The 26817-nt window shown below is 42.7% G+C and overlaps 1 protein-coding gene across 1 annotated transcript in view; it reads left to right on the forward strand.

The window, feature by feature from the left end:
- Window positions 1–249: 249 nt before the first annotated feature.
- The window catches only part of STK32B (serine/threonine kinase 32B), a 414607-nt gene continuing 388039 nt past the window's right edge, over window positions 250–26817 (forward strand). The window contains exon 1 of the mRNA XM_044226223.1: window positions 250–302. Coding sequence (XP_044082158.1) covers window positions 251–302 — 52 coding nt within the window. The 5' untranslated portion in view covers window position 250. The remainder of the gene's footprint in view (window positions 303–26817) is intronic.

Below are 26817 nucleotides of genomic sequence, written 5' to 3' on the forward strand. Positions count from 1 at the left end.
GGCGCGGCGGTCGCGGTCCCGCCCCTGCGCGGCGCTCGGCCCCCTCGGGCTGGCGCGCGGCGGCAGCCTGGGCTGGGCGCTCGCAGTACGTCCCGCGTCCGGCTCCCGCGTCCGGCTCCGGCGTCCGGCTCCCGCGTCCGGCTCCCGCGTCCGGCTCCCGGCTCCCCACTCCACGCCGCCCGCCGCTCGCAGCTCGCTGCTGGCTCCCCGCGGCCGGGCATGTAGCGGCGGTCAGGCGCCGCGGCGGAATATGGGCGGGAACCACTCCCACAAGCCCCCCGTGTTTGACGAGAATGAGGAAGGTAAGAGGCGAGGGGCGCACCCCTCTTTCCCCCTGCGCGGCGCGCTGCTTCTGCCGAGGTTCCTTCTCTGTGCCGCTGCCCCTCCGGGCGGGCGCGCAGAATCGGACAGGGGGTACAGCCCAGCCTTCACTTGGAGAGCGGAAGGAGGAGCTGCCTGGGACGCAAGTCGGATGCTGCTCGGCTCCAGCTCCCCAAGCCCGGGTCTGCTTCAGAGCCGGAGGCTCAGGGAGGTGGCCTGTGCGTGTGCGTGTGTGTGTCCACCATGCGTTTGGTTTCCTGCACAGGAAGGTTCCAGGCTGCTCTCCTTCTTGGCCCAGGACAGCCTAGGGAAACTTTTCTTGTTTAAACTCTGTGACTCCAAGAAGGCGTCCCGCTTGTGGCAGCCTCCCTGGCGGAGCGGGTGGTGTAGGATGACCAGCCTCATCTGAACTCCAAGGCTGGGCTTCCCTGTGGCTCAGGTCCCTAGAGCTCAGTACTTGAACTGGCCAAACGCCATTTCCAGCGCCGTGTTTCCTGGTCAACTTGCTTAACCTCTCTGAAACCTTTGTTTCTTCACCTATGAGATGAGTATTACGATACCACCTACTACCCTAGAACAAGAGATTGTTTGAAACTTAACCACTGGTTATCCATGTGAGAAGTGCCTTATAACTGTAATCAGTACAATATTGCTGGTTATCTGTTAACTCTGCCTTTAAAAGCTTGGTTTCCTAATGCTTTGGTTTCTCTGGTGTTCACCTGGCCCCATGCAAGAGTAGGATATATTGAGCACATACTATGTGCTAGGCACTGTATTAGGGCTTTGTATGTGTTCTCTCCAACCTCACAGCAACCAGATGCGTAGGTACTTCTGTTGTTCGTTTTGCAATTGAAGAAAGCAATGGGGCCAGTCATAGCTCCTAAGGAGCAGAGCTGGCTTGGGGGTTGAACAGCCCTTCCCCAGACACGGTGCTTATCACCACCCAGGCAGAGGCTTGTGGACACAGATCATGGTTTCTAGAATGGCCGAGGCTGTGGGTGGTAGTCACGTGCTGGCCCAGACAGTCCCTCTCAAAAGGCTACGTGAAGATAGTTAACATAATTTAAGTGGGTTGGCCCTGTATGGTGCTTTCCTAAAGGAGTTCCTGTCTAATGGCACCAAATAGAATAAGCCATGACCATCCGTGGTGATAAGGGTGGTGCGTGGGGCCAGTGAAGGCCCCTGGGCACCCAAGGAGACCAGAGGCTTTCCTCGTTCTTTAGTCTGGCGCACAGGCAGGTGGGGAGCAGGCAGGGATAGAGGAGATGTAGGCAGGGAGGTGGTGGAGGCCTTTGGGCGTCCCAGGAAGAGCTGGGACACATGCTGTTGAACTTGACCCTGGCCAAGTTTACACTAACCTTGACCTTCTCCATGGAAGTTAAAGGGCTCTTGAAATCAGTGTTTGTAGGTGTGCTCTGCTATGGGACAGACTCCTTGTGGTGGCTCTGGGACAGGCTTGTCCCCTCTTTGAAGCACTTTTGTCCTTTGAGATTACAATCAAGGCTGTTTAGGTCCCATGAGAAGATATATACTCATTGACAGGTGGGAAGCATGACTTGCATCAAAAACCTTCTATTTGCAAGAAGTCAAAACTCTCCTGTCTATTTTGGTGAAGGGATCTGTATTAGTCTGCTCAGACTGTCATAACACAGTACCGCTGATGCTTAAATGACAGAATTTGTTGTTGGTGGTGGCCTCAAAGACAGAGATGTTTTCTCACTGTTCTAGAGGCCAGAAGTCCAAGATCACGGTGCTGTCAGGGCTGGTTTCCAGTGAGAGCTCCCTTCCTGCTTTCCTCCGTGTGCTTGAGGAGCTGGAGAGAACTGTCTGGTGTTTCTTCCTTTTCTTACATGAATACCAGTCCTATCAGATTAAGGCCCCACCCTTATGACCTCACTTAACATCTATCTCCATAAAGGCCCTATCTCCAAAGGTAGTCACAATGGAGGTTACAGCTTCTCCAAGAAGTTTGGAGGGGACAACCCCTGAACCCATAAGGGGAGCATTTGTTAAAGCCATGGACTGCCTTCATAGATGACAGCACAAATGTACATATCAACTCCAATAATTATAGGGGTTCATGCTTCCAGACTGGATCAAAGGTCATATTTTTGGTAATTTTCAAAGCATTTGTCTTTCTTTTATTTGCAGAGGAAATTTGCCTCCCTTCTATGGACATCTGTCTCTCTCCTTTATCCCAGAAAACATGCTTCAAAATATTGATTGGCAAAATAGTTATATCTGGTGTAACCAAATTTTTTATTTTCCTGCTGTTGTTCCTCATTCCAAAAGCAGATTGGACCCAAGGTTAACTGCCTGTTTCAGGGCTCCTGAAGTACAAGGTTAGGACTCACCTCATTTTGCCAGCTTCCAGCCCAGTGAAACATTAACTTGTTTGATTTTGCCAGCGTATCTCTTGTATATTTTCCTGTGCAAGTAAAGCTCTATTATTTGCCACCAATTAATGCATTTATTCTGAAGGCATTGGTCGATGATTTTTTTTTTTTTTGCACCAACCCCTGTGCCTACCAGGAATATGGAGAAGATGAAGGCAAATATCCTAACCCTCAGGGGGCTTCCAGAGCAAATAAATACCCAGGACAATGCAGGGAGCTCAGAGAACCTCTAGGTAACGTAGAGGAGGGTCCTTAATCCGGGGGTAGGGAGGAGGGACAGAGAAGACTTCCCCTTAGTGTTGAGTCTTGTGCACAGGGCAGGCATTACCAGTATGGAGGGGTTGGTAGAGATGGGGAAGGGTGTGTTAGGAGGAGGGAACAGAATGTGCAAAGCCAGATGGTAAAGGGTAAGCAGGGCTCATTGGGGACATTATTGGGTGTGGTTAGTACTCCTGCAGTGTTGGGTTTGAGGCTGAAAGGCATGGAGATGAACCCCAAGTGCTGAACCAACCTTAAAGGGCCAAGTGGTTATGTGTTTGGACTTGACTGTGTAGACATCTGGAGTCACTGAAGAATTTTAAGCAGGGGAATGACATGGTCCAGTGAACTCACATGCCCTTCCAAACCAGAGCTGTTGGGTGGTTGAAGATGTAAACACCTACCTGGGCAAAAACAAGTCTGGTTTGTAAGTAATTTAATACTAAACTGTAGCTGAAAGTTTGCACTGCATAACTGTATCATGCCCATCTCCATTCAGATGGCAAAAGTTTAACTTGCATCCAGGTAATATTAACAACTAACTTCCTGACACAATGCATGGGCTACTTTTCATGCCTAATTTGGAACCATCACAACTTGGCTTGGGGAGGTCTCAGAATCTGCTTCGTATTAGAGCTGTAACTGAATCGGGGACCCCAGGAAAGGCCTGTGTTGCCTGTGTGTGGGTGAGCTGAGACTCACACCCAGGTCTGTTGAACTCCAGAGGTGGGCACCTAATAGTGTTCTCTGTGCCGCTGCTGGAGGCCTAGGGGAAATGTGACTCTCACAGTTGGATACGGCTAGAGTCCCTACAGAGGTAGAGGCTGGACAGGTCCCACGGAAGGGGTGCGGGCTTAGGGGCTTGCTTTTCACAGCCCCATCAGGCACCTGTCTATTTCTTTCTTTTTTTTTTTTTTTAAAGATTTTATTTATTTACTTAACAGACAGAGAAAGATCACAAGTGGCAGAGAGCTAGGCAGAGAAAGAGAGGCGAAGCAGGCTCCCTGCTGAGCAGAGAGCCCGATGTGGGGCTCAAAGGCACCTGCCTATTTCATGCAGGAGTCTAGGATGTAAACCTTCGATGTCAAGATCTAGACCTCATTGGAAAATGCATCCTGATTTGTCTTCTACGCTAGGAGATGGGTGGGTTAAGAAAATAGCCATAAATCAGTATGAGATTGTTTAGTAGAAATGAATGGTAAGATCCATCTCTACTTTTGAACACTCATAGAAAATGGGTATGAAGTTTTTGAGCTTAAAGCACATGTCAGTCAGCTCTATGAAGTCAGACAGGTGTATACAAACTACTGTATTTCATTGAGTCTAAGGCACTCATTTTGCCATGTTTGAAATCTCTGAACAGGGGATGCAGTTTGGTAGAATTATTATTTGCATGTGGTCATAGCTGTTCACGTGCTAGTGTTTCATAATAAGTCTAAAAGAGCTTTTTTCAAGGGACTGGAAAGAATCACATCGTAGATTCATTGGCAGCCTTTCCCTCTTAATGCCACCACGTGGCACCTGATGGCAGGTGAGCCTCCTTCAGTTAACCAACATGAGGTCTTTGGAAGGGAATTACCTGGTTCTGGTCACTTCTCACCACCTCCATCACTACCACCTGGTCCAAGCCGTGGTCACATCTCCTGCTTAGATTATTACAGTAGCCTCCCTAACTGATCTTGTTTTTGCTCTTTCTCTTCTCAGCATCACCTCACTGCAGCACCAGAGTGATCCTCCAGAAGTGGGCGGGGGGCATGTCAGTCCCTGCTCCACCTCCACTCCTTCTCCCTTAGCAACATGTAAAAACAGAAGTCCTCATAGATGCCCATCAAGCCCGGCCTCTTTGACTCCATCTCCTTCCTTTCTCCAGCCCACCTGCCTCCTTCCTGCCCCCTCAGACATACGGACACCCTCATACTCTAGCCCAGCACCTGCTACCCGTGCCCACAGGGCTTCTCTTGCAGGACCCGCTCCCTCACCTCTACTCTGTCTTCACACAAATGTCTTCACCTTCCTTGTGAGGCCTTCGCTGACCACCCTACTTATGATGGCGTGCCCAACCCACCTTCCTGGCCTTCCTTTGCTTCATAGCTATTCTCATCATCTCTCATATCATTTGTTTTACTTATTCCCTTAGTTATAGTCTGTCTTCTGCCGTGTGGTCACAAGGCTTCAAGCGGGCTCTGTCATTGTGGGGACCCTACAACCTTGAGGCTCAGAGCCTTATAGCTCTGAGTATGGAAAAGGGAGCCTCTTTTTTCATAGTTGCTGTAGAAAAAAAAAAGTCTCAGGGTTCATTTTGATCAGTTGTGGTTAAGTCTTGAACATTCTTGAACTGATCATCGTGACCAGGGAGAAATGAGGCTCTCTGTGGCCAGGCTGGGTTGCATGCCCACCCTCTGATCTTGGGGATGGGGTTGGCACCCCTGGGAAGGATTTTTCCAAGGAGTAGTGGGGTATGAAGAGAAGAAGGGCAGGTGAAGCAAAAAGAAGCATCCACACAGTCCCTGTCTTCTTGTGTTCCTTGAGACATGGTTTGGAACACTTGGCTCATTTCAGTTGTTTGACTGCATGCCCATCTTCTGCACTAGACTGAGACCTTCAGAAGAGCAGCAAGCATTTCTTTTTCACCTTTGTGTCTGCAAGGCCTGGAACAGGGCCCGTGAAGGCACACAGCTGTTGGTTGAATGAAAGAGGAGAGTAGTCGCTTAGTGGGGTCGATTTCTTGCATTTCTCCCAGTTCAGAGGCTTTTGAGAAACAAATGTAGAATGTTCACACTTATCACTACTAAAGTTGGTTTGGAGAAGGTTCCTTGGATTTGAGTCCAGAATGACCTTTCGACGCTGTCCCTCAGTTTTACCCTTGAGACTTGCTTGGGTAGACAGGGGTCTGCCGAGTGAGTTCTATTCTGCCAACAGCTTGGTGGGCCCCAGTTATGATGCATAGAGAGCTCCTGAGAGATTTCCCCAAATGTCAACCTGTAAAGTTAATGGAGATCAGACTCTTGCATATCACGATGCGGGATATCACTTCTCTTCCCACTGAGAGAGAAGGCGGAGATGGTTCTCGTTCCTTTCTGGGTAAGACCAATTCCTGTTTTATGGGACAGCAGAAGGGTGGAGAGACGGATGATGGCTTTCCCACGATATGAGCTGGAGTGAAGAGGGTGTTAAGATGGAAACAGGATTTATGTTGAGTCTTGAGGGAAAGATTTAAATGCCTTAAGAGAAAAAGGATTGGTATTTTAGGAGGATCAAACAGCATAAGCTAGCACTGAGCTTAGGCATTTTCCTGAGAGAATTAGAAGGAACAAAATATTCTTAGCAGTACTCAGTTGTCTAAAATCTGGGCCCAGAGCAATTGCAGATGGAGATGGAGAAACTTCTAGAAAGAGTGGCGAGGGTCCCAACACCCCAGTGGAATGAATATTCCAGTGCAGGAAACAATGAGGCCTCCTCTTCCTTGCGGTAATCTTAGAGTTCCTCAAGACTGAGCCCTTGGGCCTCTAGCTCAGTCCTCTGTCCTATCTCCCTGCTGATCTTGTCACCCCCGCATGCCCAGTCACCCCACATCAGTCCGGGTGCCATCAGGAGCTCCAAACAAGCCACGCTGGTTTTCAGAAAGGGAACGTGTCATACAAAGAATTCATCTTATAAAAAGGCTAACTCTGAAAAGGACTTGGAGAAGACTCTAGGAGTACCAAGGTAGTAGCTGTAGCAGTATGGCTGCTCCTGGCAGCGCGGAGGGTGAGGGAGCCAGCAAGGCACTCAAGACCTGGAAGAGGGCCCTCCTGTCTGGTCAGCTGCGTTTCAGATCTCGTAGGAGAGTGCCTGGTGGCTAGAGGAACAGGCAGCCTATAGGGGGCTGGAACTTTCTGGAAGGTGAAGCTCATTAATGAGAGCCACTGAGGGGAGGGCCGCCAGCCCCCCTGCACACTTGCTGGATGACAGGTGGACAACCAGGTGGAGGAAGGGAAGTGTCTTCCACGCTGGTCTGGCAGGGCCTCTCTTGCGCCCTCTGTTGGCAGTACCTAGTGGGAAGCCAGCGGGCGATGCAGAAATGTCCATGGAGTCTTGCCCCAGTGCCACAGAGCAGTGGGTCTGGAGCTAAGGGACAATATGTTAATAACTGGTGCCTGTTTCTTTCTTTTAGCAGCGACTCAGTAATTTATTTCCTTCATTCGTATTTCTCCTCTGGCCTCCAAACCTGTGTTTCAATATGTAATTCCGCTCGGATGTCTCAAAAGAATACCTCAAATTCAGAATAACCTGGGGCACCTGGCTGGTTCAGTTGGTTAAGCACTGGACTCTTGATTTCGGCTTAGGTCATGATCTTGGGGTCATGGATAGAGCCCCAGGTCGGGCTCTGTGCTCAGCTGGGCGTCTGCTTGTCTCCCCTCCCCCTTTGCATCACCCCCAGTTCAGTCTCTCTTTTTTTCTCTCCAATAAATAAAATAAAATCTGTAAACAAACAAACAAAACCCAAAGCCCAGAATAACCTCACTCAAACCCATGTGCTTCCAGAGTCTCCTAGCTGAGTGTATAATACCATCATCTAACCAGTTGCAGAAGCCAAAACACCTCGTTTTCCTCAGCTCTTCCCTCTGCCTTCCTCCCACAAGTCCAGTTAGGCACCTGGCTCTGTTGATTTTACCTCCCAAGTCTCTTCCAAATCTGCCCAGTCTTTCCACCCACAGTGCTGCCACCTCCACTCAAGCACGACCCCTCAGGGGACCCGCCCAGGCAGCCTCCCACCCAGACTCATAACTAAAGTCATAGCAATGATGGCAGTCCTGTGCTCAGTGCTCGTGAGTGGTTTCCACTGCTCTTGGACTAAAGATTCAGACTGTGATACGGTCCCCAAGGCCCTGTGGTGGCTGGAACCTGTCCACTTCTTTCATCTCATCCCATGTTCTCCCTCAATGCATGCATTAAATTACTCCACATGCTTCAAGTTCACAGCCCAAACCTTGACTTGCTGTTACTGAGTTACTGTCCCAGGCAGTAGTGACCTTCCTTCTGCTCGTTCTCAGTGCTGCTGTTTCTACTCTTCTACTCTACCACAGGACATCCTGTCAGTTTCTGGAACGTTTCATGCCACTCCTGCCCCAGGGCCTTGCCATGTGTTGTTGCCTCTGCCTGAAATGCTCGCCCAGCCCACCCGGCTTGGCTTGGTCATCTCCCACTCGTCCTTCTCCAGGTCCCTTATCTGATTCCCAGGCTGGGTCCAGATGCCCCTCACATTACCTCAGTCTCCTTTGTAGCAATTATCACCGTGCTAATTCTACATTTATTCCCATGAGTATACGTCATTACTGTCTGTCTCCCTTGTGAGACTGGAGTCTCCATGAGCACAGGCCCCTGGCTCTTACAGTGTTTAGTCCAGGTCCTGCTGCTTTGCAAAATGTCTGTCCTTGTAGCTGCTTGTCCTTGAGCAGTTTTCAAAGAAAATACAGAGAAAAATCACTGGGCAACTTGCAAAAGGTAACAGGGTCCCTCCCGATGTCTGAAGAATTGTACTGTGGGAGAGAGGTATGGTTAGTGGGGGATACAGTGGCTAAGAGAGGTTCACTTGGTGTCATAGGTGGTAACCTTGCAGTGCTGGTCCCGCTTCTTTCAGGGTAGCTGGAAGCTCTTTCCCTCCTATCAGTCTTTCCCCAGCTCCCTCACTGGCATCCCATTGGGGGAATTCATTTTTACCCCAGCCCTATATACCCCTATGGTTATTTATTTAATACTGTTTTCTATCTTGCCTGGGTTTACTTTAACCAAACCTTCTACCAAGGAACCTCAAGTTTCTACCGTCAATTGGCAATGGATTAAGACTTCCACAAATAGGAAGCAAGATAAAGTAAGGTAGATGCAAAACTGTGATGCCCGGTGTGGCCGTGGGTGCCTTTTGTAGATCCTTCGCTTATGACTTGCTCCGTGCATGTTTTTGGAATGGATTTGCAGTGGATGAACAGTGGATGGCAGTTGTGTGGCTGCAGGGCCTGCCCGGCTGAGGAGCTGGGAAGGTCACAGCAGGCCCCCGAGGACATACACTGGAGTGCAGTCTTGTGTTCTTCCACTCAGTTCCCCTTACAGATGGGGTGTGCGCCTCTGGGCCTGTGTGTCTCTGGGATGCACCAGGCCCCCAGCCTGGCTTCAACATGGAGTCTTCTAACAGGAAGGCCCCTTACCTGGCATACTATTTAAAAGCACAGACCCAGGGTCAGACCGCCTGGAGCCCCATGCTGGCTCTGCCACCTACTAGCAGAGTGACCTCCAGTAAGCTTCTTTTCCTCCATGACTTTTGGTTTCCTCCTGTAAAATGGAGATGAAATGGGCCTTATCTCCTCAATCGTTTGGAAGAGTAAGTGACTTACTCTATGTGACATGCTTACTACATACATAGTCTGGTATGTAATAAAGTAAATGCTGTATAAACTTCATTAAATAAGGTTACATTTTGTGACCAAGGGAGGTCAGTGCATAGAGGTTAAAAGCAGAGATTTGAGGGTTACACAGGGCGAGATCCTAATTTTTCTCTGTGTTGTCTGTGTGTAACTGTGGGCCACTTTTTTTTTTTTAAACCTCCCTAAACCTTAGAATGGGGATACAACTGTATGGTTGCCGTGGAAATGGAGTGAGGTGATGTCAGGACCCAGTAGTATAAGGTACGTTGGTTGAGAAGGACGTTGGGTGAGAGCTGCTGTTTCCTGATCCTGAAGAAGGTGTTCTGACTTCTTCCCAGGCCTGCTGTCAGGAGGGTCCTTCCCATTCTCATTCTCCTAGGAAACAGGACCTTCTGATAGATTCTGCCCTCAAAGCTTCCTTGCCTGGGTCCTTATTGCATCTTTCAGGAAGGGCAAGCCCTGTGTTTCGGATGCCAGACTTTGGCCAAGTCATGTGGAACAGTGACCAGCGAGCAGGTATCCTTTTGCTGGTGGTCATTGTCATCGACGTGGATCAAGCCACCTTTTGAGTCTTGTGTTTGCTCAATCCCTATGGAGGCCCTGGGGGCTGGAGTGGGGTTTTAGGGAGGGTTAGATATTGGGGCCCTGTCTTTTAGAAAATGCCCATCCTCTTAGGCATTTGAGAGGAATGAAGAAAAAGATTTCTGGATGCTTCATGTTGTGGATTGAATTGAATTCCCCAAAATAAGTAAGGTGAAACCCAACTCCTGTGAGCTTATTTAGAGACAGAGATGCAGTGAGGTTAAGATGAGGCCACTAGCATGGGCCCTCACCCAGTAGAACTAGTATTCTTATAAAAAGGGGAAATTGGTAGGGATGCCTAGGTGGCTCAGTGGGTTAAAGCCTCTGCCTTCAGCTCAGGTCATGATACCAGGGTCCTAGGATTGAGTTCCGCATCGGGGCTCCCCGAAGCGGGGAGCCAGCTTCCTCCTGCCTCTGCCTGCTTCTCTGCCTACCTGTGATCTCTGTCTGTCAAATAAATAAATAAAATCTTTAAAAAAAAGGGGGGTGGGAATTGGGGCACAAGGGCAGAAGTGCACATGAGGAGAATACCATGTGAACATGAAGAAAGAGATTGGGACGTTTGGTAATGTACCTACAAGCCAAGGAACACCAAAATCACAGGCAATCCCCTGGAAGCTAGGAGAGAGGAAAAGAGCAGATGCTTCTTCACAGCTGCACAAGAAACCAGCCCTGCTGGCACCTAGATCTTAGACTTGCAGCCTCCAGAACTGTGCGGGGATAAATTTCTGTTGTTTTGAGCTCCCCCCAACCGTGGTACTTGTCATGGCGGTTCTGGGAAACGAGCACACCTAATTTTACCATTGCATCATAACTTCAGTGTGTCATTTCAGATGAGACCCCAAACCAGGTCTGGGAAGTGTTTCTAGAAAAAGCAACTTCTGAGACCCATCCTGAAGGAGGGAAACAGGTAGCAGCCAAGGGGAGATAATGTAGGGAGGAAAGAAACTGGGAAGATTGTGCAGGAAAAGGCCCTTCCAGGCAGAGGGGGCTGCACATATAGAGGCAAGGTGGGCAGAGAGAACTGGAAGGTGTTCAGTACCCCAGAGTTAATGGGGAGCAGGTGTGATGGGGGAGAAGAGAGGCAACCTTAGAGATAGGGTCTAAGCCAGCTCTAAGTACTAAGGCTAGTACCAGGTTTTCCAGAGCCTAGAATGTCACAGTGTGTGTTTTCAGCTCGGGCTGTTGCAACAAACACCCCGCAGTGGGGGCTTAAACAACAGACATTTATTTCTCACACTTCTGGAGGTGGCAAGTCCAAGATCAAGGTGTCGATGAGAGTTCCCTTCGGGTTTGCACACAGCTGTTTTCTCGGTGTATCTTCACCTTGGGCGGGGGGAGATTGGGGGGGAAGCTCTTGTTTCTTCCTGTTCTAAGTACACTGATCCCATGCTAGGGACCCCATGTTCATAACCTCATCTCCCTCCCGATAATCTCCAAAGGTCCCACCTCCAAATACCACCCCATTGAGGGTCAGGGTTCCAGTATATAAATTTTGGGGAGACACAATATATACAGGTTGGTAACACTGAGGAATTTGACTTCTACTCTTAGTTGGCAGGGCTGGCTACTTAATTTGTGGGACTTAGTGTGAAAGAAAAATTGGGTTCCCTTGTGTAAGAATCACAAAACTGCCATTAAAGGTACACAATTATAAAGCTTTTTCCTTTCTTCCAATGTCTCCCTCTCTCTTGGTTTGTCGTGTTTTTTTCTTTTTTAAAAATTTGCTATTTAATAGCATTCTAGGCAAACAGTATTTAAAATTTTAAATTATCATGGCAAGAATATTGTGCAGTGCCGGTTCTAAATGCAAATACAAGAGTACTTAACTTATGTGCGGAATTGCCAGAATCACACGATTCATATTGCAAAGCACATGCATGCAGACGTATTTTGTTCTTACCAGAACAGAGGAAATGCTATTCAAGATGAGCTCAGCTGTTTTAATTTCTTTCCTTGATATGTGCACGTTGTGCCAATGCTCTCTACCTTCAGCTTACTAATGAGTAAGGAGACAGCGAGAAGAAAGTGAGTTTTGGTTGTCCCATCTTTTCCTTCTCTTCTGTGTCTTCAGTTCAGCATCAGTGATCAGCTCACACATAACTCAGGAAAGAGGGTATCATGGGGTTCCTTGGTCCCTCATGCTCCTTGGAATGTCACTGCCCTTCATTACTCAGGAGTAGACAAAACTCATCTACCGGGGTCTTGCCGAGCCTGTACACATTGTGTTTCTACCAGAATTCTGTGCTGGTGGAGCATTGCAGATGAATGGGGGTAGGAGCGTACACCTTGGATGCACAGCCTCTGCTTATGCACATGTGTCAGTGTAATCCCTCAGGGGAAATCCCTCAACATTTCATGGATAAAAGCAACTCCTGGCTGTTAAACCAAGTACAGGGCCCTTCTGAGCACAGAGCTCTGTATGACAGCTCAGGTTCACTTCCATGAAGTGGGCCCTGTTGTTAGAAGATCAAGAGACACCAAATCTTAATCTGGGGGGGGGGTGATGTGACCAGGTTTTAATTTTAGAATGATCACGATACCTGCAGAATGCAGAATGGGTTAGCAGGGGGAGAAACTAGTGGCTATGAGCATTATAAAATCCACAAGGAGAGGAGGAGGGTCATAAATGTCCACAGTGGAATATATTTGCATAAGTGGAGTTACTTAAATCACTATGTATTGATGTACACTTAAACAAAACCACAACTAAAGATGCTCTACAGATCTTCCAGTCCCATCACCTTGTGGAAAATGCCCGTGAGTTTTCTACTTGTAGGTGATACAGCTTATCAAATTCAACAAAATCATGGTGCAGCAGGATTTTCTGCAGTTCACGTGATATAAGAAATTTATGATTTCCATTTAAAATGTAATTATTTTTAAGCACACTTTTTAAACAAAACCGAAAAGTTGCTGCATGTCATCTTTAATAAGTTCCAACACAGTTTCTTAACCCTCCTCTCCAGAGTATAATTACTCCATCAATCTTCCTGGAGAATCAAAGGGAGCTTAGTGGAACACACCTTTCACGCGTTAAACCAGAATTATGCTTGCTTTGGATTTACATTTGAAAGTAATTTGCATTGGCATTTTATTTCTTCCAGAAAATAACAAATGTTTCTGTTCTTTCCCAAGTATCATGGTCTTAAACAGGTTATAAATCTTTCAGAGCTATTATTTGCCAGTCCCTTTAATTTCTGTGGCGTGGTGAGTGGGAAGAGAAAGAAAACTATGATTGGGGATTATTTTTCTTTCTGTCTTTGTTTTTTTAAAGATTTATTTATTGAGAGAGAGAGAGAAAGAGCATGAGCAGGGCAAGGAGGGGCAGAGGGAGAGAAACTCCAGCAGACTCTGCTGAATATAGAGCCTGACACGAGGCTTGATCCTATGACCCTGAGATCATGACCCTGACCCGAGCCAAAATCAAGAGTCAGTTGCCCAACTGATTGAGCCACCCAGGTACCCTAGATTATTTTTCTTTCTTAGCCAGCAAATAGGACACAAGATTGGGGTCTGGTATACATTTTGGCAATTTGGTTGTTTTTGGCTTACCCTGAGTTGCCCCTGCGGGGCTGCCCCTACTCCTCATCTTGCTAGATGCATTTGTGTCTTTATAAGTAATGGGAACATTTTTGTGTTAGATTTTTTTTCTATTTTATTTTACTTAATTTTAATTCCAGCATAATTAACATACAGTGTTCTATCAGTTCTATCAGTTTCAGGTATGCTTTTTTTTTTTCTGGTTTACATTCACTTTTTAAAAAAATTAATTAATTGATTTATTTCTTTTCAGCATAACAGAATTCATTGTTTATGCACCACACTTTGTGTTAGATTTTGATATAGATTTCTGGTTGAGGTCAATAGGGCAGAGGGCCTCAAATATGAAGTTGTATGGGATCGGGTAGAAGAAATACTACTTAAAATACCAGTATATTATCTGATGATAACTACCTCATTTTCCTTTCCTAGGCTCAGCCTATACCATGCAGACTTAAATTTTCAATTGCCAGCCCAACTCAAAGTTTGTACATGAATATCTAACAAGACCCTTACTCTTAGAGCTTCTCAGTTGAGCCCTTGCTTCTCTGCCCCATCCCCAAATCTGCTCCTTCCTGTCTTCCCAACTTCAGAAAATAATAGTTCCATTCTTCCAGTTGGTCAGGCCAAGACATTAGAGTCATCCTTGAACTTTCTTTTAATTGCACGACACACCTGCCCCCTGACTAAAGGGCTCCTGTTCCTGTGCTTGTATTTCCGTCTTCCATGCCTACCATTTCAACACCAAAATGCTTAGAAATCTAGAGCAGGAGTCCACAGAGATTCACCTGTTTCATTTGCTGGAGGCTCCCACTCCCAATTTTGTTAATTGTCAGTCTTTAGGGATTTATTGAGACTTATTATGTCTTGGCATTTGACATACCTTGGTAAACTTGCCATATACTCTTGAAAAAGATATGTATTCTATAGTGCCTGCTGCAATGTTCTATGTGTCAGGGATGTTCAAATCTCTTACATCCTTAATGAGTGTTGCTGCTTTAAAAAAAAAAAAGATTACTGAGAGAGGAGTATAGATGATTGTGAATTTTTCTGTTCTCTGCAGTTTTTGTCAGTGTGTATGACTTTTGAAATATGTTAATAGAGTCACATGAGGATTATTTTGTTTTGATTAGATGATGCATTTACCATATGAAATAGTCTTTATCTCTGGAAATACTGCTTGTTCTGAATTCTACATGGTTGTAATTAATATAGTTACACCAACTTTTTAATGTTTAGTTTGTGTCTCATAAATCTTTTTCCATCCTTTCATTTTCTTTTTTATGTTAATTAATTGAATTTATTTTTTTCCAATTTATTTATTTTCAGAAAAACAGTATTCATTATTTTTTCACCATCCTTTCATTTTCAATTTGTTTTCTGTATCTTTGAATATAAGCATCAATTTAAACAGCTTATGGTTGAATCTTCCTTTTGTTTTCTCTGAAAATCTCTGTCTTTTAGTTGGAGTATTTAGTTTGTCTGTGTTTAATATAATTTTTGATGAGGTTGGGTTTAATTCAGTCACCTTGCTCATTTGTTCCCCTTGTGTTTTGATCTTTTTTTCCTTTTGCCTTTTTTGTTCATCTAGTGTTTTTTTTTTTTTTTAAAGATTTTATTTATTTATTTGACAGAGAGAAATTACAAGTAGAGAGGCAGGCAGAGAGAGAGAGAGGGAAGCGAGCCCCATGCGGGACTCGATCCCAGGACTCTGAGATCATGACCTGAGCTAAAGGCAGCGGCTTAACCACTGAGCCACCCAGGCGCCCATCTAGTGTTATTTTAATATTGCATTCTGTTTTGAATATTGGCTTTTTAGCTAAACCTATGTTTTTTAAGTAGTTTCAATAGAGATTACAATATGTATTCTTAACTTATCACAGCCTAATTTGAATTAATATTACATCACTTCATGTTAGAATCTTACAATGGTATAATTACTTTTCCGCAGTTTTGTCCCGTTTTATCATATGTTTTTGTTTCTACATGTGATATAAAATCCATGGTACATGGTTATTATTTTTCTTTAAATATCAGTTGTCTTTAAGAAAAGAAAAAATGTTTTGTGTTTGCCTATGTGTATACTGTTTTCAGTGTTCTTGATTATTCCTTGTAGATTCAGAGTCTTAGCTTATAACATTTCCTTTCTGCTTAAAAATTTGCCTTTACCCCTCTGGTAATTCAGGTCTGCTAACAACAATTAATTTTTACTTTCATTTGACTAAACTATCTCTGTTTTACCTTCATCTTTGAGAAGTATTTTTATTAGACACATAATTCTAAGTTGACAGTTTTTTAGTACTTTAAAGTTATCATTCCATTATCTTCTTGATTGTTGTTTCTGGTGAGAAGTCAGGCATCATTCAAATCATTGTTCTGTATGTAACTTGCTTTTTTATCTCTGGTTGCTTTGACAATTTTTCTTTATTTTTGACTTTCATAGTTTACTTATGATGTACCGAGATGTAATTTTCTTGGTAATTATTCTGCTTAGGGTTCACAGAGCCTGTTGGATTGTGGATTGATTGATTTCTACTTTTCTTTCTTTCTCTTTTCTAGCACTCAAATAACATGCATGCCATAGTACTTGGTAGCATTCCACAGATTGTTGGGGACTTTTCCCTGTGTGTATTAATATATTTTCTCATTTTGTTTCAGTTTGGAAATTTTTCCATTGTTCTTTCTTCAAGTTTTCAGTCTCTTCTGCATTGTCTAGTCTACTCTTTCTATTAAGTAAATTTTGAAATTTAAATATTGTATTTTTCAGTTCTAGGATTTTCATTGACTTTTCCAAATTTTCCATCTTTCTCCTTAAGTTTCCCATGCGTTTGTCTACCATATTCATTTTTATCCTTACAAATTTTTTTTTAAACAATTCTGCCAATTTCAACATTTTGTTTGTGTGCGTCCATTTCTATGGACACTGCATTTTAGACCAGGGAACCCATTCTCTTGTTTTTTTACATACCTAGTAATTTTCTTTATATGCTAGGCATTATAGATGGTACATTGTAGAAAATGATACATGTAAAGCACTAAACACATCTGAGGCACAATAAATATTAGCTAGCATTGCTATTTTAGAATGTTCTATGAATACTACACCATTTTATTCATTTTAATTATTATTTCAATTTTTTACATTTATTTTTCAATTCTAGAATTTTCACTTGGTTACTTTCTTCCTCTGAAGGGTGTGTGTTTTGTTCCATCAGGACAATAAATTGATGAGAGTTCATTTTGATCTTCAGAGTTTTGATTTTAGGTTGTGTTAGGATGGATATCCTTTAGGTTTTACTTTTAATTCTAGAGTATATATAGCCTTTGCTTCTGGGACTTGGTACTTACTGGACTTACCTTGAACTCCAAACTTTGTGTCCCCAACTCTGGAAAGTTTCTGAAGTGTCTGTTAATCTCTCCCAGTTTTTCACCTATTGTTTCACTGGGGTCCTTGGACTCCCACTCCACTCATGTCCATGTTGGGAGTCAGCCAAGGACTCTAAGCAGAATTTGTAGGCACATTTTAGGACATTACGATTAATTGTGCCCTCTTGAGTTATTTCTTTAGTATAAACTCCAAGTGTGATTATTGAAATAAAGAGTTTGAATGTCTTTAGAACTTTATAATTTGTAAGATATTGACATTTCAGAACATTTCTCTTAAGTTTTATTGCCAGCAGCACAGCATAAGTATAGCAGTTCTACCAGACTTTCTCTCCAAAAAGTGTAAGCATTGTTAAATTTGTTTTCTTAATTTAGTAGATTTGATATGGGACTTGAGAATTTCATTAATGTCTATGGTATTGATTTCTGAGAAGAATGAACCCCTTTTTCATGTCTTTATTCACTATTTATATGTCCTCTGTGAAAATCGCCTTTTTGTTTGCCCACTTTTTCTGTTTTTTTTTTATTAAAAATATATTTGAATAGGCTCTTAATTCATTTAGCTATTAACCTTTTGTTCAATTTTTCTCTTTTCTCCTGATAATATTGGTTTATCATTGGATAAATTGAATATTAACCCAATTTTCTGGTGCATTATTTTAATTCATTTAACAGTTAATACATGCTCATTATAAAAATATTTTAAAAATTTAATACTTGAAAAATTGTCAATAATCTTTAAAAAATTTTTTTACATTTTTAAAAATTTAATTTCTTTTTAGTGTAACAGAATTGTTTATGCACCACACCCAGTGCTCAATGCAATACATGCCCTCCATAATACCCATAAACAAGCTCACCCAACCTCCCAATCCCCACCCCTTCAAAATCCTCATATTGTTTTTCAGAGTCCATAGTCTCTCATGGTTCATCTCCCCCTCCAGTTTCCCTCAATTCCCTTCTCCTCTCCATCTCCCCATGTCCTCCATGTTATTTCTTATGCTCCACAAATAAGTGAAACCATATGATAATTGACTCTCTCTACTTGACTTATTTCACTCAGCATAATCTCTTCCAGTCCCGTCCATGTTTGCTACAAAAGTTGGGTATTCGTCCTTTCTGATGGAGGCATAATACTCCATAGTGTATATGTCAATAGTCTTTTTTTGATGGGTTTCCTAGTGTGTTCTTTCTGAGCGCAGGGACCCCTATGCTCCCTTCTTAGACTGAAAATGCCATTTTTATTTCACTTTTCACTTAACAATGTCACATAAGCATTTTTCTAATCTTCTAATAAATATTTACTGTGCCTCTATGTTGCTTAGTGCAAGGTTCCATGTAGCTACAAGTTTGCTTACTTTTATCAGTTTTTGCTGTATAAAATTTCCACCCATCATTCAAATACATACAGCAGGAGGCATTCAGAACTTTTGTTCATGTTTCTGAAGCCAAGGCTGGAGATGCAGAAGCAATATGGGTCAAGTCCTCATGGCAATGACAGAAGTACAAGAGGTCAAGCCCAACTATGCAAGTGCATTTCATACTTCTGCTGGGGTGGCATCTGTTACCATCTGCTGGCTGAAGAAAATCACATGATGAAGTGAACCCAAGTGAAGTGGTAAGGATACATTCTGCTAACCATGAAGCCATAGCACCCAGGTGTATGTATAGTGTGACTATAGGGAGTGAAAAATTGGGACCAATAATCCAATTTATAACAATGAGAGATAAATGTTATGTTTTAACCATTGTATATCATCCTACCATATAGATATACTGTAATTTTCTTAAATTGTCTCTTATTTTTAGGTATTTAGCTTATTCCTAGTTCTCTTTCTCATAAATGATGCCAAATCGGCCATCTTTTAAATAAGTTTTCCCTTGCATTCAGCATTATATTCTTACAGTTGTAATTCCCTGGAGTCAAATTACTGGATCAGAGCATAGGGGTATTATTAATGTCTTCTGAGTCATAATTTTTTATTCTCTGTTGCTGACAAGCATTTTTCCTGTGGATTGTTTTTTCATTGATTAGTAAATGAAATTTACTTGCATATTCACAAGGCTGATCTCTGTTGACATCTCTGCATTTTGCATCTTACAGCTAATGCTGTGGGAAAATATGCTAAAAAGATGTTAAATTTTAAGCTGGTGAACTGTGTACACAGTAATTGCAGGTTGCTAGATGATAATGATGATAAACTCTGAATGTGTATGTAAATCTTTGCCATGGCTACAGTGGCCACATTTATGGGAAGAGATGTTGATATCATAGGCTTCGTGGACCTTTTTGGTAACTAAGTCTGGGTCAGAAGGGAAATCTTATTTTTCACTGTAAAATTTTATTGGGCAGTGATTTTTCTTTCTTGGAATTATATGGGAAGGCTATGTCACTAGGGAAAGAAGAGCAAGGAAAAGAGAGAAAGGGTTGCTTACTTGCTCAGGTCTCACCATCTGTGGTGATACGCTCAGGAAGGGTGGCTCTGTCCTGCTGGAGGACTCCCCTATTTCAGGGCTGCATCCCCGAACTCTCAGCTCCACCTGAGTAGGGGTCTTGCTCACCATGTTTCACTCTACACCCAGCAACTAGAACACTGCATGGCACTCTGCACAGTATTCCCCATGTAATATTCATTGAAAGAGTAGATGAGCCTCCTGGTGTTCATTATATTTAGTGTGGCATTGCCCGTGTCAGTGTACCAATGACAGGAGAATGTCATGGATATGAGACCTGACAGTGAGAATAAGCAGAACCCCAGCAAAAATATGATAAGGTGTCACTACCCTGTCCATCTCCCTGCTGCACACAGGCACTGACTTTTACAACCTAACCCTCTTGTTAGTCCTACCGTACTTCTCAATCTCACCCCAACCACTGAAAAATGTCACTGATGTGCGCCAACTTCCCCAGCAGCTGTGAGGGCAAACACCACTAGTTAGTTATGGCACCACTCTCACTGAACCCAGATCAGCTTCAGAATCCTCCCCATGGCAACTCTAGGTAGATTCTGCCCAGTGACCAGAGAAGGCACTGAAAACCTCTTCCTGGTTGACCCATTATTCAGCCTTCTGATGGGTGCACCTCTCAAAAGACTGTCTTCAAAAGACTTCCACTCTTTTCTCTTCTACTCATGGTTAAATGTTCAAAATATGTCTTACCTGTGTCTTTGCCTAAGACATCAGGCAGCTTTTTATAATAACTTAAGTTTCATGTGATGCTTAGCAAGGAGACTACATGGACAACAGGAAATGGGTTCTTTTCTAACATCAGGTATCCCAGGGCCCTGGAGGACCCACCCAATTGTAACAGTCTGAAGCTTACTTTAGAGTGGACTAGTAGGAGCTCCTATTGCTACAGAAAAAAAAAAAATTCAGTGACCCTTGTTGAACACAGTAAGGAAGACCATATTCAAGCGGGGGGGGGGTGGGCACTGTGATAAGTGAAGGTGCCACTGCAATGGGGTGTTGCAGTGGGGAGAGATGGGACTCAACTCTAAATATAGTATGGGCAAGTGGGAAATTACAGCCAAGGAGCAGAGTGGGGATCAGTGGATAGAAGACTACTGAGAGAAAATGTGAAGGTTGATGGGGGGGCGTTCTCACTAAACTAAGCTAACAGGATTCTTGCTGAAGGCAGGCCAAGGTGATCAGACATCACCTGGAGGATGGCAGTGAGTGAGGAACCCAAGAAGATGTTGAGGGTAATCAGTTGTGGAGGATGGGGTATTCTAACTAAACCAGTGTAGAGGATTCTTGCTAAAATTGGACAATACAGAGGTAAACATGAAGGCTCAAAAGTCAGGTCTAGGTGAAAAGATCGGAGGAGCCTGGGTAGTTTGGTCAAAGAGAGAATCTTTGTCCATTATGCTGCTTTGTTGATTAAGGAAGATTCCACGAATAGTAACTGTAACTGCAAAGACCTCTCTCCCATGTCAGGAGGAAGAATTCCAGAAGTATGTGCTCCATGATGTAGTGACATCATTGAAGATCCTGGTTCCTTCTGTCCTGCTCCACTGTGCTCCAGCTCTTGGCTTTTTTTTTTTCTCAGGCTCAACCCTCCAGGTCTCAGGATAGCAGCTGCCACATATGCCCACACAGCATATCCACACAGGACATATCCCCAGGTGACAGTGTCTAAAGCAGAAGAGAATGAAGGGAGAAAGGGGGCTTTTTCTCCTTTTGCCTCTTATTAGGGAGGACAACATATCCCAGAAGCTACCTGCACACTTCTCCTTGTAGCTTATTGGTCATAACTAGGTTGCATGTCCATACCCTTGACCAATCACTGGCCCAAATGTGCTGGACTGCCATATTGGTCTTGGATGAACAAGAGTTCACTCCCTAGGGCTGGCTGAAGAAGCTGAAACTTTCGGCCAAGATAGAGATAGACTGGTTTTAGGGTAGACAAACTCTTATGTCTGCCACAGTCTAAAGAACACTGTTCTTGCCATAATGTGAAAAGTGGAGGCTAAAAATTCAACTGAGTCAAATGTAAGACCACATTACTGTGAAGTTTCCCATTAGCTATCTAGTGTGAGGTTCTGGGGGTCTAAACTTTTTTTTTGGGGGGGGATGTGTCTGACTCTTTCCAAGCTCCAGATTCCATTTGGCCTTCCTGGTGGCTTTTGTCTGCTCTGGCTTACATGTCACCTGGGGCGCTTTCTCTTGTCAGCTTGAGGGACAATTCTGGGGAGGTGGGGAGCTACCTTCTACCTCCCAATTCCAAGTCAGAGACACCAGCATTCACTTCCTGGCCTCAGTCTTCTCTCCAGATCCCCAGACCACCCATTTCTCCCAGAGAATCAGGCTCCATCTGCTTTTGAGATGAGGGCCAGCACCAGGAAGGAAGCACTCTCATGTAGTTGGTGTTAGCATAGGTTTTAGTGTAATTTGTTTTACAACACAACACAGCACCTTCTGAGATTAGAATAACTATTTCTATTCAAAATAAAATTGTTTTTCTTCCTGAAATTAAAATATTGAAAAGACTGCAATTAGAAGGAAAAAAACATATTCTCATCACCCAGAGACAACTGCGATGCCTTAGTCATTTTTTGCCAAACATTTTTTAACCAGTCTCTTAAACATTTTTTTTAACACTATAGCCTTGCTGTATTGTATTTTATATTGCCATTTCCTTTCATAACTATTTTTTGAACTCTTTATACAAATTTTTAATGGTTGTACAATATTCTATTGTGTGGGTAGGCACAATAATATGTTTAACTATATCTCTATTGTTGGACATTTGGGCTCTTTCCAGTTTTTATTTTTAGAAATAATAATGTATGAACTGGGTACATAAATCTGTGCACTTTTTACCGTTTTCCTAGAATAGATTACTTAAAGAAAAATTAGCAAGGTGAAACTTATGAATATCGTTAAGAGTCTTAAATTTTATCCCCAAACTGTTTTTCAGAAAATTTAAGCCAGTGCTTGGTTTACCTCATTTTAGCCAGCAACGAAAATTATAATATTTTACATCTTTGCTAATTAAAAGGGCAAAAATTTAATCTCATTGTTTTAAATGGGATTGTTATTCCTTAGTGAGCTAGAATATTTTTACACATGGTTATTAGTTATGTATCTAAAATTAAATTTTGATCTTCACCCCTAAACAACTCCTATCTGCTTCTTCACTCTTCCAGATGCTTGGGCCAAAATGCTGCTGTGAAGCTTGACATTTTTGTTACTGTCCTAGACCCTAGCTCACCCTCACCAGTCTGCGGCAAATCGTACTGCCCCATCCCCTCTGCTCCCACCTGGACCAGGACTATCCTTCCTTCTCTGAATCACTGCAGCAGCCTCCTGATTGCCCTACAGCCAGGGTCATCCTGTTAACAGTGTAACTCAGGTAACGTTTCTCCAGGGGACAGAGCCCTCCTTGGCTCCCCATTGCAGTCAGTGAAAAAATCAGAGGTTCAAATTCGGTAAGGCTCTTCGCAATCAGACTTTCTGCCACCTCTCAGATACCACTGTCTTCTACTTTCCCATCACTATCTTGATGGCCCTTGAATATACCAAAGTCATGCCTACCTCAGGGCCTTTGCTCCTACTCTCTGCTTCTGCAGCATTCATTTTCTTGATATTCTTTGGATACCAACACAGCCTCAGGACCTTTGTACTTGCTCTTGCACTTGCCTGACATGCTCTGACCCCAGACACCTGCATGACTTTCTTCCTTGCTTCCGTTAAGTCTTTTCTGAAATGTCATTTTCTCAATGAGCCTTCTCTGGCCTTCTTTTTTAAACTCTCCATCCCTCCTGACATCCACCTCACCCTAATCACTAACTGGTGTAGGGTTTGCTTATTTATATTAATCCTTGTTTTGCACCCCCACTAAAATTAAATTACAGCAAGATAAGGATTTTTTTTTTCTGATACACTCCTGTATCCCTAGCATCTCATGGCTGCTGGGAATTTAAGTATTTGCATGAATACATGTGTATTTCCTTCCCAGTACTTTGTCTATGCAGATTCTTTTGCATTTGTTTGAACTCCCCATTAAAATTCTTTTCTATAATAAAATTAATACATGTTAATGATAAAAAAAATTAGGGTAAGTCCAGGAATCACAGAGAAAGAAATTACCTTTGTGATTCTACTCATTTTTTTAGTGTGATTTTTTTTTCCAATTTATTTATTTTCAGAAAAACAGTATTCATTATTTTTTCACCACACCCAGTGCTCCATGCAAGCCGTGCCCTCTATAATACCCACCACCTGGTACCCCAACCTCCCACACCCCCGCCACTTCAAACCCCTCAGACTGTTTTTCAGAGTCCATAGTCTCTCATGGTTCACCTCCCCTTCCAATTTACCCAAATTCCCTACTCCTCTCTAACGCCCCTTGTCCTCCATGCTATTGGTTATGCTCCACAAATAAGTGAAACCATATGATAATTGACTCTCTCTGCTTGACTTATTTCACTCAGCATAATCTCTTCCAGTCCCGTCCATGTTGCTACAAAAGTTGGATATTCATCCTTTCTGATGGAGGCATAATACTCCATAGTGTATATGGACCACATCTTCCTTATCCATTCATCCGTTGAAGGGCATCTTGGTTCTTTCCATAGTTTGGCGACTGTGGCCATTGCTGCTATAAACATTGGGGTACAGATGGCCCTTCTTTTCACGACATCTGTATCTTTGGGGTAAATACCCAGGAGTGCAATTGCAGGGTCGTAGGGATTTAGTGTGATTTTGAGAAGTTCTTTATAACTTGGAGAGAATACCAGTGTTGAGTTTTACTTTGTTTCCTGGAAAGATTTTTTTCTGCTTATTTTTTAAATGCATTCATTGTACAGTATAGTTTACACTCAAATTTTCCACTCCCATTATGGTTGGCATGTATTTTCCACGTAATGGCAACAATTTTAACAAAATTTTTAGAGATTCAAAATATCACATTGAATGAACGATTTTATCTTCTTTAGTTTTTATTGTTGGCTGTTGGTGTTATTTCCATTTTGTTTGCTATTATAAATAATGCTGGGATGAACATCCCTATGTGTATCACTTTTTCTGTCTTTCAGATCATTTTCTTGGACTAGACTTTCCAAAGTAGAAAGAGGTTATGAAGTTTCAAGGCTCTAACATTTGTCAGCTTTCAGACTTCCCTCAGGGAGTTCTGGAGATGAGTAAAACTCAGATTCAATTAATAGTTCCCTCTCAAAATATATTTAGAAATCTGTATTCTGTTTGCTTCAAGTGCCTTTTGAGATGAGTTCATTTCTTTTTATGGAGTTTATCAAAGAGAGGCCATTTAGTATTGTGGAATATAACAGGCTCTGGCTTGAGATGTCTTTTTTTAATATTCTAAACTAGAATGTTTAGTAGTCAAATAATATATTGGACACATTAGTAATTTACATGTTCACGTAAGTATTGAAGTATTTCAATAACCTACTGTCCATCCAAAAGTGGTACTATGTTCTTAAATATAATTCCAGGTGATAGTTAAGCTTAGAAAAAAGGAACTGAAGAAAATCTCCAAATAATCTTAAATATTTATGAATTTTGTGTTTACATTCCATAGACAATGCAGGGTCTGGAATACAGTAAATACTTACAGAATGTATGATTTTTTTAAATGTGCATTCTTCAATTCTAATCATTGAATAATTAAGAGTTTCAACAAATTATCATTCCCTATAAAGGGAAGTTTTTTCTTCATTTCATTTTATTTTATTTTATTTCTTTTCAGTGTTCCAGAATTCATTGTTTATGCACCACACCCAGTGCTCCATGTGATATGTGCCCTCCTTAATACCCACCACCATGCCTGAGATATGTTTTCAACATGGACTCCCTCACTTGTTGCTGAAAGACTCTGGGCACATTACTCAATTTTTGAGTCTCATTTTCTGCATTAGTCAATTGTGTATTAATTAAATCTGCTTTGTTAATTTTGGCCATTCTAACAGGTGTAAGGTGATATCTCAATGTGGTTTTAATTTGAATCTCCCTGAGGGCTAATGATGATGAACATTTTTTCATGTGTCTGATAGCCATTTGTGTGTCTTGATTGGAGAAGTGTCTGTTCATATCTTCTGCCCATTTTTTGATGTGTTTGCCTGTTTCGTGTGTGTTGAGTTTGAGGAGTTCATTATAGATCCTGGATATCAGCCTTTTGTCTGTACTGTCATTTGCAAATATCTTCTCCCATTCCGTGGGTTGCCTCTTTGTTTTTTTGACTGTTTCCTTTGCTGTGCAGAAGCTTTTGATTTTGATGAAGTCCCAGAAGTTTATTTTCGCTTTTGTTTCCTTTGCCTTTGGAGACATATCTTGAAAGAAGTTGCTGTGGCTGATATCAAAGAGATTACTGCCTATGTTCTCCTCTAGGATTCTGATGGAATCCTGTCTCACGTTGAGGTCTTTTATCCATTTTGAGTTTATCTTTGTGTACGGTGTAAGAGAATAGTCGAGTTTTATTCTTCTACATATAGCTGTCCTGTTTTCCCAGCACCATTTATTGAAGAGACTGTCTTTTTTCCACTGTATATTTTTTCCTGTTTTGTCAAAAATTAATTGACCATAGAGTTGAGGGTCCATATCTGGGCTCTCTACTCTGTTCCACTGGTCTATGTGTCTGTTTTTATGCCAGTACCATGCTGTCTTGGTGATCACAGCTTTGTAATAAAGCTTGAAATCAGGTATCATGATGCCGCCAGCTTTATTTTTGTTTTTCAACATTTCCTTAGCGATTCGGGGCCTCTTCTGATTCCATACAAATTTTTGGATTATTTGCTCCAGCTCTTTGAAGAATGCCGGTGGAATTTTGATCGGAATGGCATTAAAAGTATAGATTGCTCTAGGCAGTATAGACATTTTAACAATGTTTATTCTTCCGATCCAAGAGCATGGAATGGTCTTCCATCTTTTTGTGTCTTCTTCAATTTCTTTCATGAGTGTTCTGTAGTTCCTCGAGTACAGATCCTTTACCTCTTTGGTTAGGTTTATTCCCAGGTATCTTATGGTTCTTGGTGCTATAGTAAATGGAATCGATTCTCTAATTTCCCTTTCTGTATTTTCATTGTTAGTGTATAAGAAAGCCACTGATTTCTGCACATTGACTTTGTATCCTGCCACGTTGCTGAATTGCTGTATGAGTTCTAGTAGTTTGGGGGTGGAGTCTTTTGGGTTTTCCATATAAAGAATCATGTCATCTGCGAAGAGAGAGAGTTTGACTTCTTCATTACCAATTTGGATACCTTTTATTTCTCTCTGTTGTCTGATTGCTGTTGCTAGGACTTCTAATACTATGTTGAACAAGAGTGGTGAAAGTGGGCATCCTTGTCTTGTTCCTGATCTCAACGGGAAGGCTGCAAGCTTTTTCTCATTGAGGATGATATTTGCTGTGGGTCTTTCATAGATAGATTTGATGAGGTTCAGGAATGTTCCCTCTATCCCTATACTTTGAAGCGTTTTAA

Source organism: Neovison vison, chromosome 11, assembly GCF_020171115.1.
Source record: "Neovison vison isolate M4711 chromosome 11, ASM_NN_V1, whole genome shotgun sequence".
Classification (NCBI taxonomy): Eukaryota; Metazoa; Chordata; class Mammalia; order Carnivora; family Mustelidae; genus Neogale; species Neogale vison.